General features: G+C 37.4%; 1 protein-coding gene across 1 annotated transcript in view; it reads right to left on the bottom strand.

Annotated features, from left to right (window-relative positions):
- Positions 1–11,288, bottom strand: part of Tomm70 (translocase of outer mitochondrial membrane 70) — a 33,805-nt gene extending 22,517 nt beyond the window's left edge. Inside the window, exon 1 of the mRNA XM_015478582.2 lies at positions 10,532–11,288. Within this exon, the coding sequence (XP_015334068.1) occupies positions 10,532–10,858 (327 nt within the window). The 5' untranslated portion in view covers positions 10,859–11,288. The remainder of the gene's footprint in view (positions 1–10,531) is intronic.
- Positions 11,289–13,764: the final 2,476 nt, after the last annotated feature.

The following is a 13,764-nucleotide window of genomic DNA, read 5'->3' as shown; positions in this document are numbered from 1 at the left end:
CAAAAACTATCAACAGGTCCAACTTCAGTTAAGAAACAGTCTAGGCAAATGTGGCTAGCCTGGTACAACAAACTTGGATGACCATCTCACAACTTTTTGTCCTGTAGAGTTTGAGATGTGTGTCAAGGTTAACCAAAAGGCAAAATCAGTTATGACCAAGACAGCTGTGGTCATGTCAAGCTGGAGCCCTACAGCCCTACAGGATATTTGACAATGTCTGGAAATATTTCTTCTTCATTTTTTGTTTTTGTTTAGTACTGGAGGTGGAACTCCAGGCATCCTACATGCTATGCAAATGCTCTACTACTGAGCTAAATTCTCAACCCTGGAAACATTTTTGATTACCATAATGAGAAAGGGAGGTGCTACTAACATCTAGTAGATAGAAACTGGAAATGCTCCTAACATCCTATAATGCATAGGACAGCCCACCACAACCAAGAATGATCAGATCCAAAATATCAGCACTGCCAAGGTTGAGAAACTGTACAAAATAATATTACAATATTATTTTAATTTGCATTTTCTTCACTATTAATGAATTTTCTTCACTATTCATGTTTATTGGGTATCTGGTTTTCTTGTTCTAAAAACTTATTCAGTTTTTTTTCCTGCTTTTTTCCCATTAGGTTGTTTGTTAACAGTGTAGAATAGTTAGTATATAAAAACACTCTTGGCATTTTCACTACTGCTGTCATTCTATCATTTGCCATCAACAGACCTCCTACATATGAATCTCTGTCTCAGATCTGCTTTCTGTAGGACCCAAAACAATGCACATCATGGAAAATGTGGAAAAATGGGTAGCTAATACCTACTGAGGACAGTTATGAAAACTTCTCTGTGGATAAAGCCAGTTGTCCAGTTCTAATCAATAATTTCAAAAGTTTTATGATATGTTTTTATGCAAAACTTGATTGTTAACATCATCTAACTTTAATACAGGACTACAGAAGAATATATACCTCTAATAGGTAAACACTGAAACAAAAGCAACTGTCCCTCAAAAATAATTTAAAGAATCTGTGAAAGCCAACTTGCTTGGGGCTCAGGGTATCTCTTAAGTTACATAGATGAGGTGGAGGTACCACTGTACTCGTTCTTTTCTATTCTTACTTCATTTTTCTTTCCTGATTTCCCCCTCCATTTACCTTTTGTTTACCTTCTTTAGTATCACACTACAGCTATAATTTTTTTTAAGTACAGTGTACAAAAAAGGACATGTAGGACATGTAGTTCATAGTTCATAGTATAACATACAATTTAAGTCAGCTAATGTCAACAAGAAATATGTGTATTTTAAAACTTGAGTATGGGAACATGAAAGGAGCCAGGAAAAGCACAAATTAAATAAATGCAAAATCTACCATTTGCAATAGATTTAAGCATTTCCCCAAAGCTATGAAATTTAAGTTAATTAGCAACCTTGACACCCATTTCAATGAAAATAAGCTAGAACTAAGCTGACAAGAGACACAACCACAGAACACAAGAGAAGATAACTGAGAATCCCTTATGTAGAATCCCTTATGTATAGTTTCTGAGGGGCAACAATAATGGTTACTGTTGGAAAACTTGCATTTACTACACCTCTGCAATCCTCATTTCACTGGAGAGAGTAAGTCAGATTAGAGTGTTGTGTCATCCAGATGGAGTGAAGATCCCCTTTAACCAAGGGACAAGGGACATGCATACCTTACCTCTCTCTTACAAGAGACCATACAATAAGGAATAGCTAACAATAAAGGAAAATCAACACATAAAAGAGAGGCACCCAACTCATATAGAAAACTAACATCTGAGAAAGCAGGATAAAACAAATAAACAGAAAAAAATTAGAGGCCGGATGCTAGGATTGAACCTAGGGCCTTATGCAAAGCACATGCTCTACCCAGCCCTCCCAAAAAATCTTGAAAACTAGACGAGTGCATTTACCCTAGTAATCCCAGCTACTGGGTAGGCTGAGGCAGGAGGACCACAAGTTCAAGCCAGCCTGGGCAACTGAGCAAGACCCTGCTTAAAAACTGAAATGTAAAATATTAAAAAGGGACCAAGGGACCAAAGGGTGGGAGGGTAGTTCAGTGGTAGAGCACCCCCAGGTTTAATTTCAGTACTGCATTAAAAAACAGAAAAGAAAGAAAGAATGGCAATACAGCAGGGATTGTACCTAAAAGCTACTGATCTGGATCTGATAGAATTAAGAGCAAAAAGTTGGTTAGCACAATGATCATTTAGCAATCAACATCAGCCTTCTGCTATGTCAGGAACTTGATCCTATTTCATAATGCTAGGGCCAAAATCAGGCAGAAATTAAAATAAACATTCTGAAGGCAAAAGTCAAAACAGAAAATATACTACTACCAGTTTTTCAATAGAAGAAATTTTAATTTCATCCCAGAGAAATCTTTGTTACTGCTTTTCAAAGTCATTTTTCCTACTACCTTCTCAAGCTACGAATTAAAGGGCAAAGTTGGAAAATAAACAAACCCAAAGAAAATTTTGAAAGCTTATTTTTATAAACAAAAAACAAAGACAGAATGATCTAAAATGTAATGGGAACATCCTGAAATACTAGTATTTTTCATGTGCTTTATTTTCCCCATTCAAAAGCTACTAAGGAGACTTGAAATTAGTTTCTAACTGATCTGAAGAACTGTTTTAACAAGTTAAGTTGGATCATGTCTTCCTTTTCCTGTCTTCTTCAAAACCTCCAGTAACTAGTACATGGCCTGCATACAAGACTCTACATATACAGTTATTATACTACAGCCACTTGAGCCTCCCACATATAACTTTGGTTGGTTCAAAGGACACTAATCTCATCAGGTGCTGTGATGTGTGCTTGGAAACCCAGTTACTTGGGACTCTGAGGCAGGAGGATTGCTTGACAGGAGTTTAGGGCCAGCATGTGCAATACAGTAAGACCTCATCTTTTAACATTAAAACAACGATGACAACAACAACAAAAATTCTCTTTTTAGAAAACAAAACAACAGTTTGAAAAGATTAAGTTCTGTGTATTCATTATCCATAAAGATACTACATGGGTATAAATTTAAAACCTATGAACACTGGTACGAATATAAACAACTTAGAAAAAGAAAAACTGTTCTCTTCTGCCCACTATGTTATACAAAGTATTATTTGAAATAATTTACTAGAAAATTAGACATACAGGATTTGAATTGCTTTATCTCCTCATAATAAGGAACTGCCAACAGAGCTATCTTCATGATTCTGCTTAATAAATTCAACAAATATCCAAAGCCAAATTTTACAGATGATCCTGAAATTTACAGAAGAAGCAAACATCATTAACTGACTCTTCTGAAAAATTCTTTAGAAGAATACCGTAACAGAGATATGAGATAAGGGTCATTACAACCTCCACTGTTGGCAAATATAACCTAGAGAGATTGTGAAATCTGCCCAAGGCTGGATTCAAATTCCACCAATCTGAGCTCAGATTGACTAAAAACTGTACTTCCACACTGCACAGATGACTGTGTTTTATTCTATGAAAAATATGAATCTTAATCATCACAACAATGCTTAGATTCACAATCTGGTACAACAAAAGAAACAAACGCAGGTATTTATCTTGCTCACTATTAACTCCAAGGAAAAAATGAACGAGTGAAAAGTATAGTTGAATTCATTTTTGTTGGCGTGCCTCCACTCTTCTGTTGGTCCTCTGCATTCATGGATTCAACTAACCATGGATTGATAATATTTAGAAAAACACAATGATGTTGATAACATATAGTTCAGTCTAAGATAGCTATTGGTTGAGTATACATGTACAAACTTTTTTCCTTGTCATCATTCATTATAGTTAAATTGTGGGTATCTGCGGATGGTACCAGGACCAGACTCTTGCAGATGATGAGACTTGACTATACAACAAGCAACAGGGTAGTTTTTATCTTAAAGGAACATACTAGAGACCAGTGCAGAAAGCAAACAAGTAAATTGGCAGGCTCTCAAATGAACTACCACTCATCGAAACACTAAAACCCCAATCCACATTAAGAAAACACATATCAGGTGATTAGTAAATTGCACCACTGACAAACAGAAAACTACTGGCCCGTGAAATAGACTACATACACAATTACACATAAATACAAAACTATTTGGGTAAAACATAGAATCAAAAGCAAAATAACTCGGGTAATATATCTAAGAAAACAATGGAAAAGATTAAATGTCTTTTCACTTTTCAACAAATATTTATATTTGTTGATAACACCTAGTCCCCACCTCTTAAAATTTAAAAGAGGCAACTCAACTCTGAAAAACAAATTTTGAAATAAAAGCTACAGTTATCGAAGTATAAATCATACAAATTTGGTGGGATACAAAGTAATAACAATCAAAGTTCACTAAATAAGAGTCAGTGAAAATCACAAGAATTTGCTCTAAAACAAAAAAATGACTGATAGTAAGGAAGGTACTACAGGGAGGAAAAATGATCCACATATGGAAATCTGGAGGATCAGAAAAGGACCTGTCTCTAAAAACAAGTCCTGCAACATGACTACATTACAGAAAGCTTTCAGTGATGTATATCTGGCAAAAAGGAACTACTATAAAGTCTTAGCATGTGTTCAAACTATGCTAATGACATAGTCATTGTAAAAGAAAATGATAGAATTAGGTACATTAATCCATGTGGGAAAATAAAATGGGTATTAACTTATCTTAACCTATAGTTATCACTTGTAATATATATTCATCATTTGTATCTAGTTAAAATATATATAATGTGGTTTCATAATGTTGCTCTTAAAATGGTTTTTAGTCCCTTAATTTACAAATTCATAAAGCATATTGTATTTGAATCCCAGCTTTACAGAAGTATGAATCAATTCTGGAAAGCTTACAGATTAAGAAACAATCTTTCAATATCTACAGACCAAGAGTTACTTTTATATGAACCATACTTACTGCTAATAAGTAAATAATATTACATGATCAAACCTAAGTTAGAATGTCCATCCCCATCTCCTGTACAGAAATTTTAAAAACTACAACCAGCTTCACCTACTGAATCATAATACAAAGTACTCTTTACCTGAGAAGAATCTACTTATAAGAATGCTTCTTTTGCAGGATTATGATTATAGGTCATACCAAAAAAAAAAAAAAAAAATCAAGTGATTCATAAAAAGTATACCTAAATGACAGGCTGGGACTGTGGCTCAGTGGTAGAGCACTTGCCTCACATGTGTGAGGCACTGTATTCGATTCTCAGCACCACATATAAACAAATGAATAAATAAAAAAAAAAAAGTATACCTAAATGGAGTTAAGACAGTTATACTGAATCCAGGATCAACTGAGAATAAAAATCAAAAGCTGGAAAACTTGAAAAACACAAACAAACAAACAAAAAAACTTGTGAAACACACAAATGCTCTGTATGACTTACAATGGGGTTATATCCTGATAAATCCATCATAATTTGAAAATATATTTAAAGGGTCAGGGTGGCGGAACCCTTTAATCCCCCAGCTACTCAGGAGGCTAAAGCAAGAGGATCATAAATTCTATGCCAGCCTCAGCAACTTAGACCCTATCCAAAATAAAACACAAAAAGGGCTGGGGGTGTAGTTCATAGGCAGAATACTTCAAGATTCAATATGCAGTTCTACCAAAAACAACAACCAACAAAAAACCATTTAATATATCTAAGCTACTGGGCTGGGGTTGTGGCTCATGGGTACAGCACTTGCCTAGCATGTGTGAGGCACTGGATTTGATCCCTGGCACCACATAAAAATAAAACAAAATAAAGGTATTATGTCCATCTACAGCTAAAATATATATATACATATATATATACACACACACACATATATATATATATATAGCTAAGCTACTAAACATCAGAGCTTAATAATAGAGTATAATATAAAGTCCTAGTTATTTACTTTGGTAATTCTTTGGCTGGCTGGGAACTGCAGTTCACTGTCACTGCCCAGTATCACAAGAGAGTATCGTGGGGCCTATCACTAGACTAGAAAAAAAAAAAAAAACCCAAAATTCAAAGTGATGCTTTCACATCGTCATAAAGTAAAAAAAACAATTTTAAGTCAAAACATCACACACATATAAACATACATGTAGATAAATGCAGATGAATGTAATATGTCAATAAAGCCCTTAAATATTATTCAAAGAATAAAGCTTCATTCATTCCACTGAACACCTGCCACATGCCAGACATTGTGTGAGGTTCTAAGAATACAATGGAACAGAAGACAGCCAGTTTCAGCCTTCACAGATTCAAGAGCATAGTACTCAAGACAGGAATAGGCAACCCTGTTATCATGTGATAAGTGTGAGGGAAGAAAAAAATCGAGGATGTGATGTAATTACACTGTTGTGTGGTTAGGTAAAGAGGTATTTAAAAAAAAGTCTCAATGTTGGGACTTGAATGACCAGAAAGGGTAGCGGGCAGTGTTCATAGACTATCCAAAGGTCAGAATCCAGAGGAAGTGGCAAGAGATATTGAAGATTAAAGCAGAATTAATATCATGGTCTTACACCATGATAGAGAGTTTGAATTTTATCTTCACTGGAAAACCTCTTAATCATTTTATGTATGGGACTGATGGAGACATCAAAGATAAGAGGACAATACAGTTGTTTCTTGGTATTCCCAGGTGATCAGTTCCATAACCTCCACTTCCCATACCAATATCTGTGGATGTTCCTGTCCCTTATATAAAATAGCATAGTATTTGCATATAACCAACACACATCTTCTTGCATTCCTCTGTCTCCCTGTGTTGCTCAGGGATGGTCTAACCTCAGCAGCTGGGAATATAAGCATGTGCCATCATACCCAACCTCCTCCTGTGCGCTTTAAATGTAAGTCTTACTTAAGTAGCTGTTATATTGTATCATTTTGGGAATAAATACAATTTAAAAATCTGTACATGTTCAGCAGAGGTGCAGTTTGTTTTCTGGATATTTTCCATCTTCAATTAGTTGACTCCACAGATGCAATTGTTAATAGGGAAGGTTTACTTTAATAAAGAGAAGAGCAATTATTCAGTTGAGAAATAAGAGCAGTGGGAATGGAGTAGTCAGCTCTTTTAAGACATTTATGATGCAAAATTTTCTGAGTATGTTTATAGACTGGATGTGGAGAACATGAGAATAGAAAAGAAGGACATGTTCTGGTTTGAAAAATTAGATAAGGTGCATCAGTTTACAAGGGGTACTTTCAGGAAAAAGAGGAGACGATGTAAAATAATTGTGAGGTAATGAAATGAAGACATTTTCTGAGTTGGACCTCATGAGAGGTCTGAGCTAGAGACAAATTAAGGAGCCCTTGATGTGTAAGGGCTAAACAGGCAAAGGTGCTGGGGGGCTAGCAATATCCAGGGAATACGTGGAATATAAAAGTGATGATTATGATAGAACCATGATGGTCACTAAACAGAAAAAAGCAGACAAAGACACTGGAAAGGAGTCTTAAGAAAGGAGAGGGAAAAAGCAAAGACTCTGGGAGGGAGGTGTCAGAATATTTAAAAAAATAAGGCAAATGTAGTGTCTCAGTAGCAAAATTTATTAAGGAAAACAATGCGAAATACTGCTAAGGATAAAGAAAGGATAGTTACTGAAAGGTGTTCACTAAAAATTAATTATAAGTCTCACTGGTGATCCATACTAATTTTTAAAAAAATGACTAGAAACAGATCATTTAGGAAAGTCAATGATCCTTTTATTAAAAGGTTTAGGTATGTCTTCTCCTTTCTATTCTGGAAGGCTAGTTCCTAAGCATTTTGTGAGGGATAAGATTGTATGCCATGCTTGGTATATATTTGGTAGTCCCTAGGATAACTCAAATCCATATTGAAAAGTGCCATGGATAAGATGATCTTCAAAGAAAACTCTTCCAGGTATGAAAATCTATAATTCAAATTTAAAAAAACTTACTGAAGCAAAATGGCACATAATGACAAATTTTATAATGTCTTAAAATGGAATATAAATATATTCAATTTAATACTTTAAGTACCTCAATCTCAGACATTATCAACTATGATTAGATGCTTTTCTTTAATGATATCCTGAAATTCCCATTAGTTAAAACAAATATGAATAGCTATTGCATTTGCTTTGCAAGTTTTTGCTATCCCATAAAAAAAGATAATACAACCTACACTGCACATGAAAATCCCAAATTCAAGACAAAACATCATTTGTTCATTTTACATTAAAGCAAACATAGGCCAACAGACAAAACTGAGATTTTTCAATTCTATTTGCCGATACTAGACCCTTAACAGTATCTGTCCTTCCTTCTCTTAAAAAAGTACAGGTTTTGGTCAGGTGGAGAAATACCCGTTAAGGTATCAGGATTCTGTCAGTTTTTCTATCACTGGAAGCAAATACTTTCCATTTACAAAATACACTGAGGTTATCAATTTAAAGGTATTATTCAAACATTACTCCAACCATAGATAAAAAATTGTAATTAGTGATCAGTTATATTAAGATAATCTAATATTAATTCTACGGCTAGACTACTTTAAAAAATGTCAAAAAGCCTTTCAATATTTATTGATCACCAACACTTAAAACATACAGATTTGTGGTAAATGACATTCTTTTTGTTGCTTTACTAATCTAGTAATCCAAAGCAAGATTTCATGTAGAAGCCCAGATTCCACCATGTGAACAATGGTATATGCCAAGTGTTTTGCTCAGTTTTTTTTTGGTAAAAAAATAATAATAATTTTAAAGCAGTTCAAGTTACCCAGAATTCAAACTTAAAGTTTAAATTTTAATAGATTAATAAAAAATTCTTTATAAAAACATTACAAAGTTATATAAGATTATATTACTTATAAAATTTAAAAAATGAAGACAATGCTGCAAAACGGAAAAGGGGATTTCAAGAAATTTAAATACTGAAAGGAAATTTGCTAAATTCTATCGAATACCAATGGTATAGAATCCTGGGATGAGATGGGCTGGTTGCAGCTATAAAAAAAAAGTCAAAACATAGTTTTATGTATACAACTATCTTTATTTTTAATGATTATTAGAGAATTGAGTACTTTTGTGTACATTTCATTCATCTACAGTTCTTCTATAATTAAAATTAAATGAAGTAGGAAATGACCAGGGAATTTCATTAACATGAAAATAACATAACTAATTCAGAGAATCAATTTTCAGTGCTAAACGAAATAAGTGATTCAATATTTTAATTCTCTTGTTCTACTAGGATGATAGTAAGGTCAGGGAGATAAAATGACTTTCCAAACTAACAGTGGTGGAGGTCCCAATATTAAGTGACATTCCCTAGTTTTCATAGCTGGGTTCTTCCCTATATTGTATCTTTTCTGATTAAAAATAGGCCATGTTTCATTCTTTCATAGGAATGATCATATAGCTCTTGCATGGGCTAGCACAATGCTCCCCCCAAAAAAGACTAACATATAGTAGTAATTCATTACTACATCAAAACTTGCATTAAAGCTGACTACTTAGCAAAAACATGCCTTCAGCCTGAAAGGAATGGAAATGACTCACATATGTGTAACTTGCCTATGTATAAAAAAAGTTTTGCATGTGTATACAACTGAGAATTGTTTCAGCATAAGTTCCTCTGAATTGATTTGGTCAGGTACTACCACTGTGCAACTCCAGATTCAGAAAAAATCTTCCACCTTACCCAATTCAGGCATTGTTAAGCAGCCAGGCCAATTCTCCATAGCTATTACATACCAAAAGGATTTAATGGTCAGTTCCACAAAATCATACAAAGCAGTTCACCAGAGACTAATGCTTGGCCCAACATCAAAGAATGTTTATTAAGCATGTTAGGCTTGGTGATGCACATTTCCGGGGTGGTAGGGGGGCTAAGATGCTTGCAACCAAAAAGTTTAAGAACTTACTCCTGTAGATTTAAAAAATATATAATAAAAAATAAAATAAAAAACACAAAAAGAAAATAGCACCACTATTTTAGTCTTTGGAAGGTTTTTTTTTTTTTTTTGTATATACAAAGCTTTCTAATCAATTTTTTCGCCTTTGCCGGGGTAGTTGCCAATGACACCCCCCCCCCCGCACCAAAGGAAAAAACCTTCGAGAGAGAAGTGGTTCGTTATTAAAAGGTTCTTTCAACTTAGTTCTAGGCCTTGGAAATAACAAAAGCAATTCATGTCACAACGTACCAATCACTGGAATCTGGGTTCCTTCCTTGTTATACAAACATTTGCAAATGTTCCCAGTACCACCTCTAACAGAGATAATTGCTGTGTCACTGAGAAGCTAAAAAAAAGACCTCTGAAACCTAAAGGAAAATGTCAAAGAATATCGAAAACCTGTCTTCTCGGGCTACTCCATTCTCTACAAAACAGCCAGAAACGAGATTTTCTAAATTCATGTGCTGCCGCTTAGCAGTTACCAACTGATGGGAAGGAAGCCCCCTCACCGGCACAACCCTTCAAGGAAACGTTGCATCCGCTCGGTTCCACCTCTATGGCCCGAGGCAGCTTCTCACCATTTCCAGGTGGGCACCGGAACCTTCGGGATGTCCGCTTCCCAGGGCAGGACTGGCCCTGCCCTCCGGGGTCTTCCGTTCGCTGTTGCGCTTCAGGCCGCTAGCGTCGCCCCGGCCTCCTGCCTCCCGGCGCCGCCGCTGCCGGGTCCACAGATACATGGCACCCGCGCCCAGCAGCAGGGGCGCTCCTACAGCCAGAGCCAGCTGCCATCGCGGCAGACCCCCAGTGCCCGGGCCCGAAGTCCCGCCGCCACCGCCCACTCCACTCCCGGAGCCGGGCGCAGCAGCTGCGACCACTGCTGCCTCCACCGGCTTAGAGGCGGCCATGTCGAGTGTCCTCTGCCACTGCCTCCCTGACAGTCGCGGGAGCCACAGTCACTAGGTAGTGTGAAAAGGAAGACCCGACCAAGTAAAGGAAAGCAATGAGCAAAAGAGCACGCTAGGAAGCGAGAGCGGACGGCAGGAAAGGGCCAGAGGTCACCGGAAGCCCAGGGCATGCCGGGCAGACCTGGCTTTGGGTCTCCTCCCTCTCAACCGTGGAGGGGGGCGTAGGGGAGAATCACTTCCGGGTTGAGAGAAATCGTGTGCGGTGGGCGTTCCTGGGCAGCCCTTTCTCTTTCCTTTTGCCTCACTGCTGTTTGGGGGAATCACTTCTGGGGTCTTGGGCCTCCAGTGGTAGCAGATATCATCCTGTCCACCTTCAGGGTGGAAGGACAGATGGCCCGCTCGCCTAGCGGAGAGGAGGAGAGCGCGCATACAGCGGGCTTGCCGTGTGCGGACGATCAGAGCACTGGGTACGCGCCGCGGGGCACTCTGATTGGGCGAGAGAGACGGAAGAAGTGTGGAGGTTATTGGTTGGCAGGGGCAGTGGGCGGGGCGTAGGCCGAGCTGTTCAGCTGATTGGCAGGTTTTGGATCCCGTTTTCCCGTTACCGCCACGTTGGCTTTTTTTGGACCTGCGCGGCCGTTAGCTCTGCTGTCCGCGTGTGGAGGAAACCAACTGATTGGAAGGACATTAAAAACGAGCGAGGGAAGGGTTGAATAGCTTACTGAGTCGCCCATCTTCTAATCTCTACCATAGCGAGATTTTAGTTTGGATGAATTTGAGGTTATGGGGGCGATAGCAGAGGGCAGAAAAACTGGGTTGAAACCGGCAAAGCCAGGTTGATTCCAGTCCAAAAGGGGTTGAGTGGGGTTCCTTGAGTCTCAATCTGAACCAGTTACGAAAGCAATGACGTGTGTGTCGTTAAGAGACCCTGGAACTGAGTAGGCAGAAATGCGAGGCCCCAGGCTTCCCACCTGCTTCCAGCCTTTCTTTATGTGGTTGTGTCTTGAGCAGGATCCCATCCGACACCCCAGCCCACGCAGGCTCCCTGGAGTCACGCGCCTGCCCCAACGCTCTGATCCGCCTACCCTCGTGCTTGTTTTGCACTGTCTTCAGCTATCTCCTTCCCAAAATGTGATTTCAGTTCATAGGTTTTATATCTCTAAAAGCTTACATATGAAAATAACCGTTGCAAGGTTGTTGCAGTTAACGGTATTTTCAAGAAAAAAAGACAAGTAGGAATGGACAATGAGAATCCATAACTGACTTCCCGTTTCAAGCATACTGGCTTGCAAAGCCTTATATTAAAAATTTATAATCATTCTGCTTTTAAATACAAGAGGATTCCCAACATAAAAGAAGTGCTATTCAAAGACAGAAAGGACATAAATAAGTTGTGCCAAAATGGACTGGATAAAATAAAAATACTTAAATTGGAAGTGTTTCAGGATCATTGCTTTTCTTTTACTTCATGTAGGTTCCATCTAAATAAATTGCGTTCAGGCAACAGGATTTGTTAGCAACAAATGTAAGAAAATGGGCTAAAAATAATAGCAGTGGAATTGGTTTGATAAAATAGTAATTGTTAGAGATGATCTATTTTCTCCCTTCCTGATCCCCCTTAACTCCAAATGGCAATTCTCTTGTCTCTTCAGGTAAAATTGGCCTTTTGGGGGTTTTTCTGTCTTAAAATTTCAATTTTCTATGTCATTTTGGAAGATTGTAGGTTGCTAGTAATTATAAACTATTGGCAGGAACTAAATCGTTGAAGATTTAAAAAAATCTTTTGCTTGTTTACTGAAAAAGGTGATACATTATAATGCTTGAGTTCCAGAAGTTACAAAAGGTTTACTGTGAAAAGCCTACCTCTAGTCCATGTCCTCAGTCACACAGTTTCCCTTTGCAGAGGGCAATCAATGTTAGAATTTCTTGAAACATTTTTTATATTAAGTAATACTTATCTGAAGGGTTTACTTGTTTGGTTTTATTTTTACTAAAGGCATTTGTAAATTAGTTTATTCTTGTTCCTTTCATAGTTTGTAAAGAACATCTCATTCCATTCTCTTCCATATTCATTGCTTTTCTCCCATTTTCTCTTCAATTTTCTCATTGCAGTGTAGAGCAGAATTAATAATGTTATTGGCTTTGCAACGTTGCTGACTGGTTGCATGCTTTCCCTGCTTTGAAATGGTAAAAACAGCTGGGTTCAGTAGTGCACATGTCACCTGAGTGACTGGTGGCTGAGAAGAGGATTGCAAATTCAAGGCCAACCTCAGCAGCTTCACAAGACATTGTCTCAAAAAAAAAAAAATTACTGAGTGTGCTGAGTGTGTGGCTCAGTAATAAAGTTCTCTTGGGTTCAATCCCCAGTATCAGAAAGGTTACAGTAACAATTTAATTAGATAATAGTTTAAAAAATTTTTTTTTAGGTTTGTTGCAAAATAGTTGACAGGTGTAGTTACTGGATTTTCTCACTATTAAAGGAGAAAAGTAAAACTATTCTAAAAAAATGAAGTTCTATGCATATTAACCTTTTTTTTTTTTTTTTGGTATGTTAATAGAACTCAAAAGAAACAGCTTTCTCCTTTGGTTTGTATTTTAGGAAGAAGGAATTCTAGCTGAGTGTGGTAGCGCATGCCTGTAATCCCAGCAGATTGGGAGGCTGAAGCAGAGGAGGATCAAAGCCAGCCTCAGCAAAAGTGAGGTGCTAAGCAACTCAGTAAGACCCTCTCTAAATAAAATAAAAATAGGGCTGGGGATGTGGCTCAGTGTTTAAGTGCTCCTGAATTCAATTCCTAGTACACCCCCTCCCCTCACCCCTAAAAGAAGGAATTCTAATGGACGATGATTTGGAAGATGTGAATTTTTATTCTAGATTTTAGTACCATGAAACTTTTTAGTATCACTGT

Source organism: Marmota marmota, unplaced genomic scaffold (assembly GCF_001458135.2).
Source record: "Marmota marmota marmota unplaced genomic scaffold, marMar, whole genome shotgun sequence".
NCBI lineage: Eukaryota > Metazoa > Chordata > Mammalia > Rodentia > Sciuridae > Marmota > Marmota marmota.
This window is presented reverse-complemented; position numbering and strand designations above follow the sequence as displayed.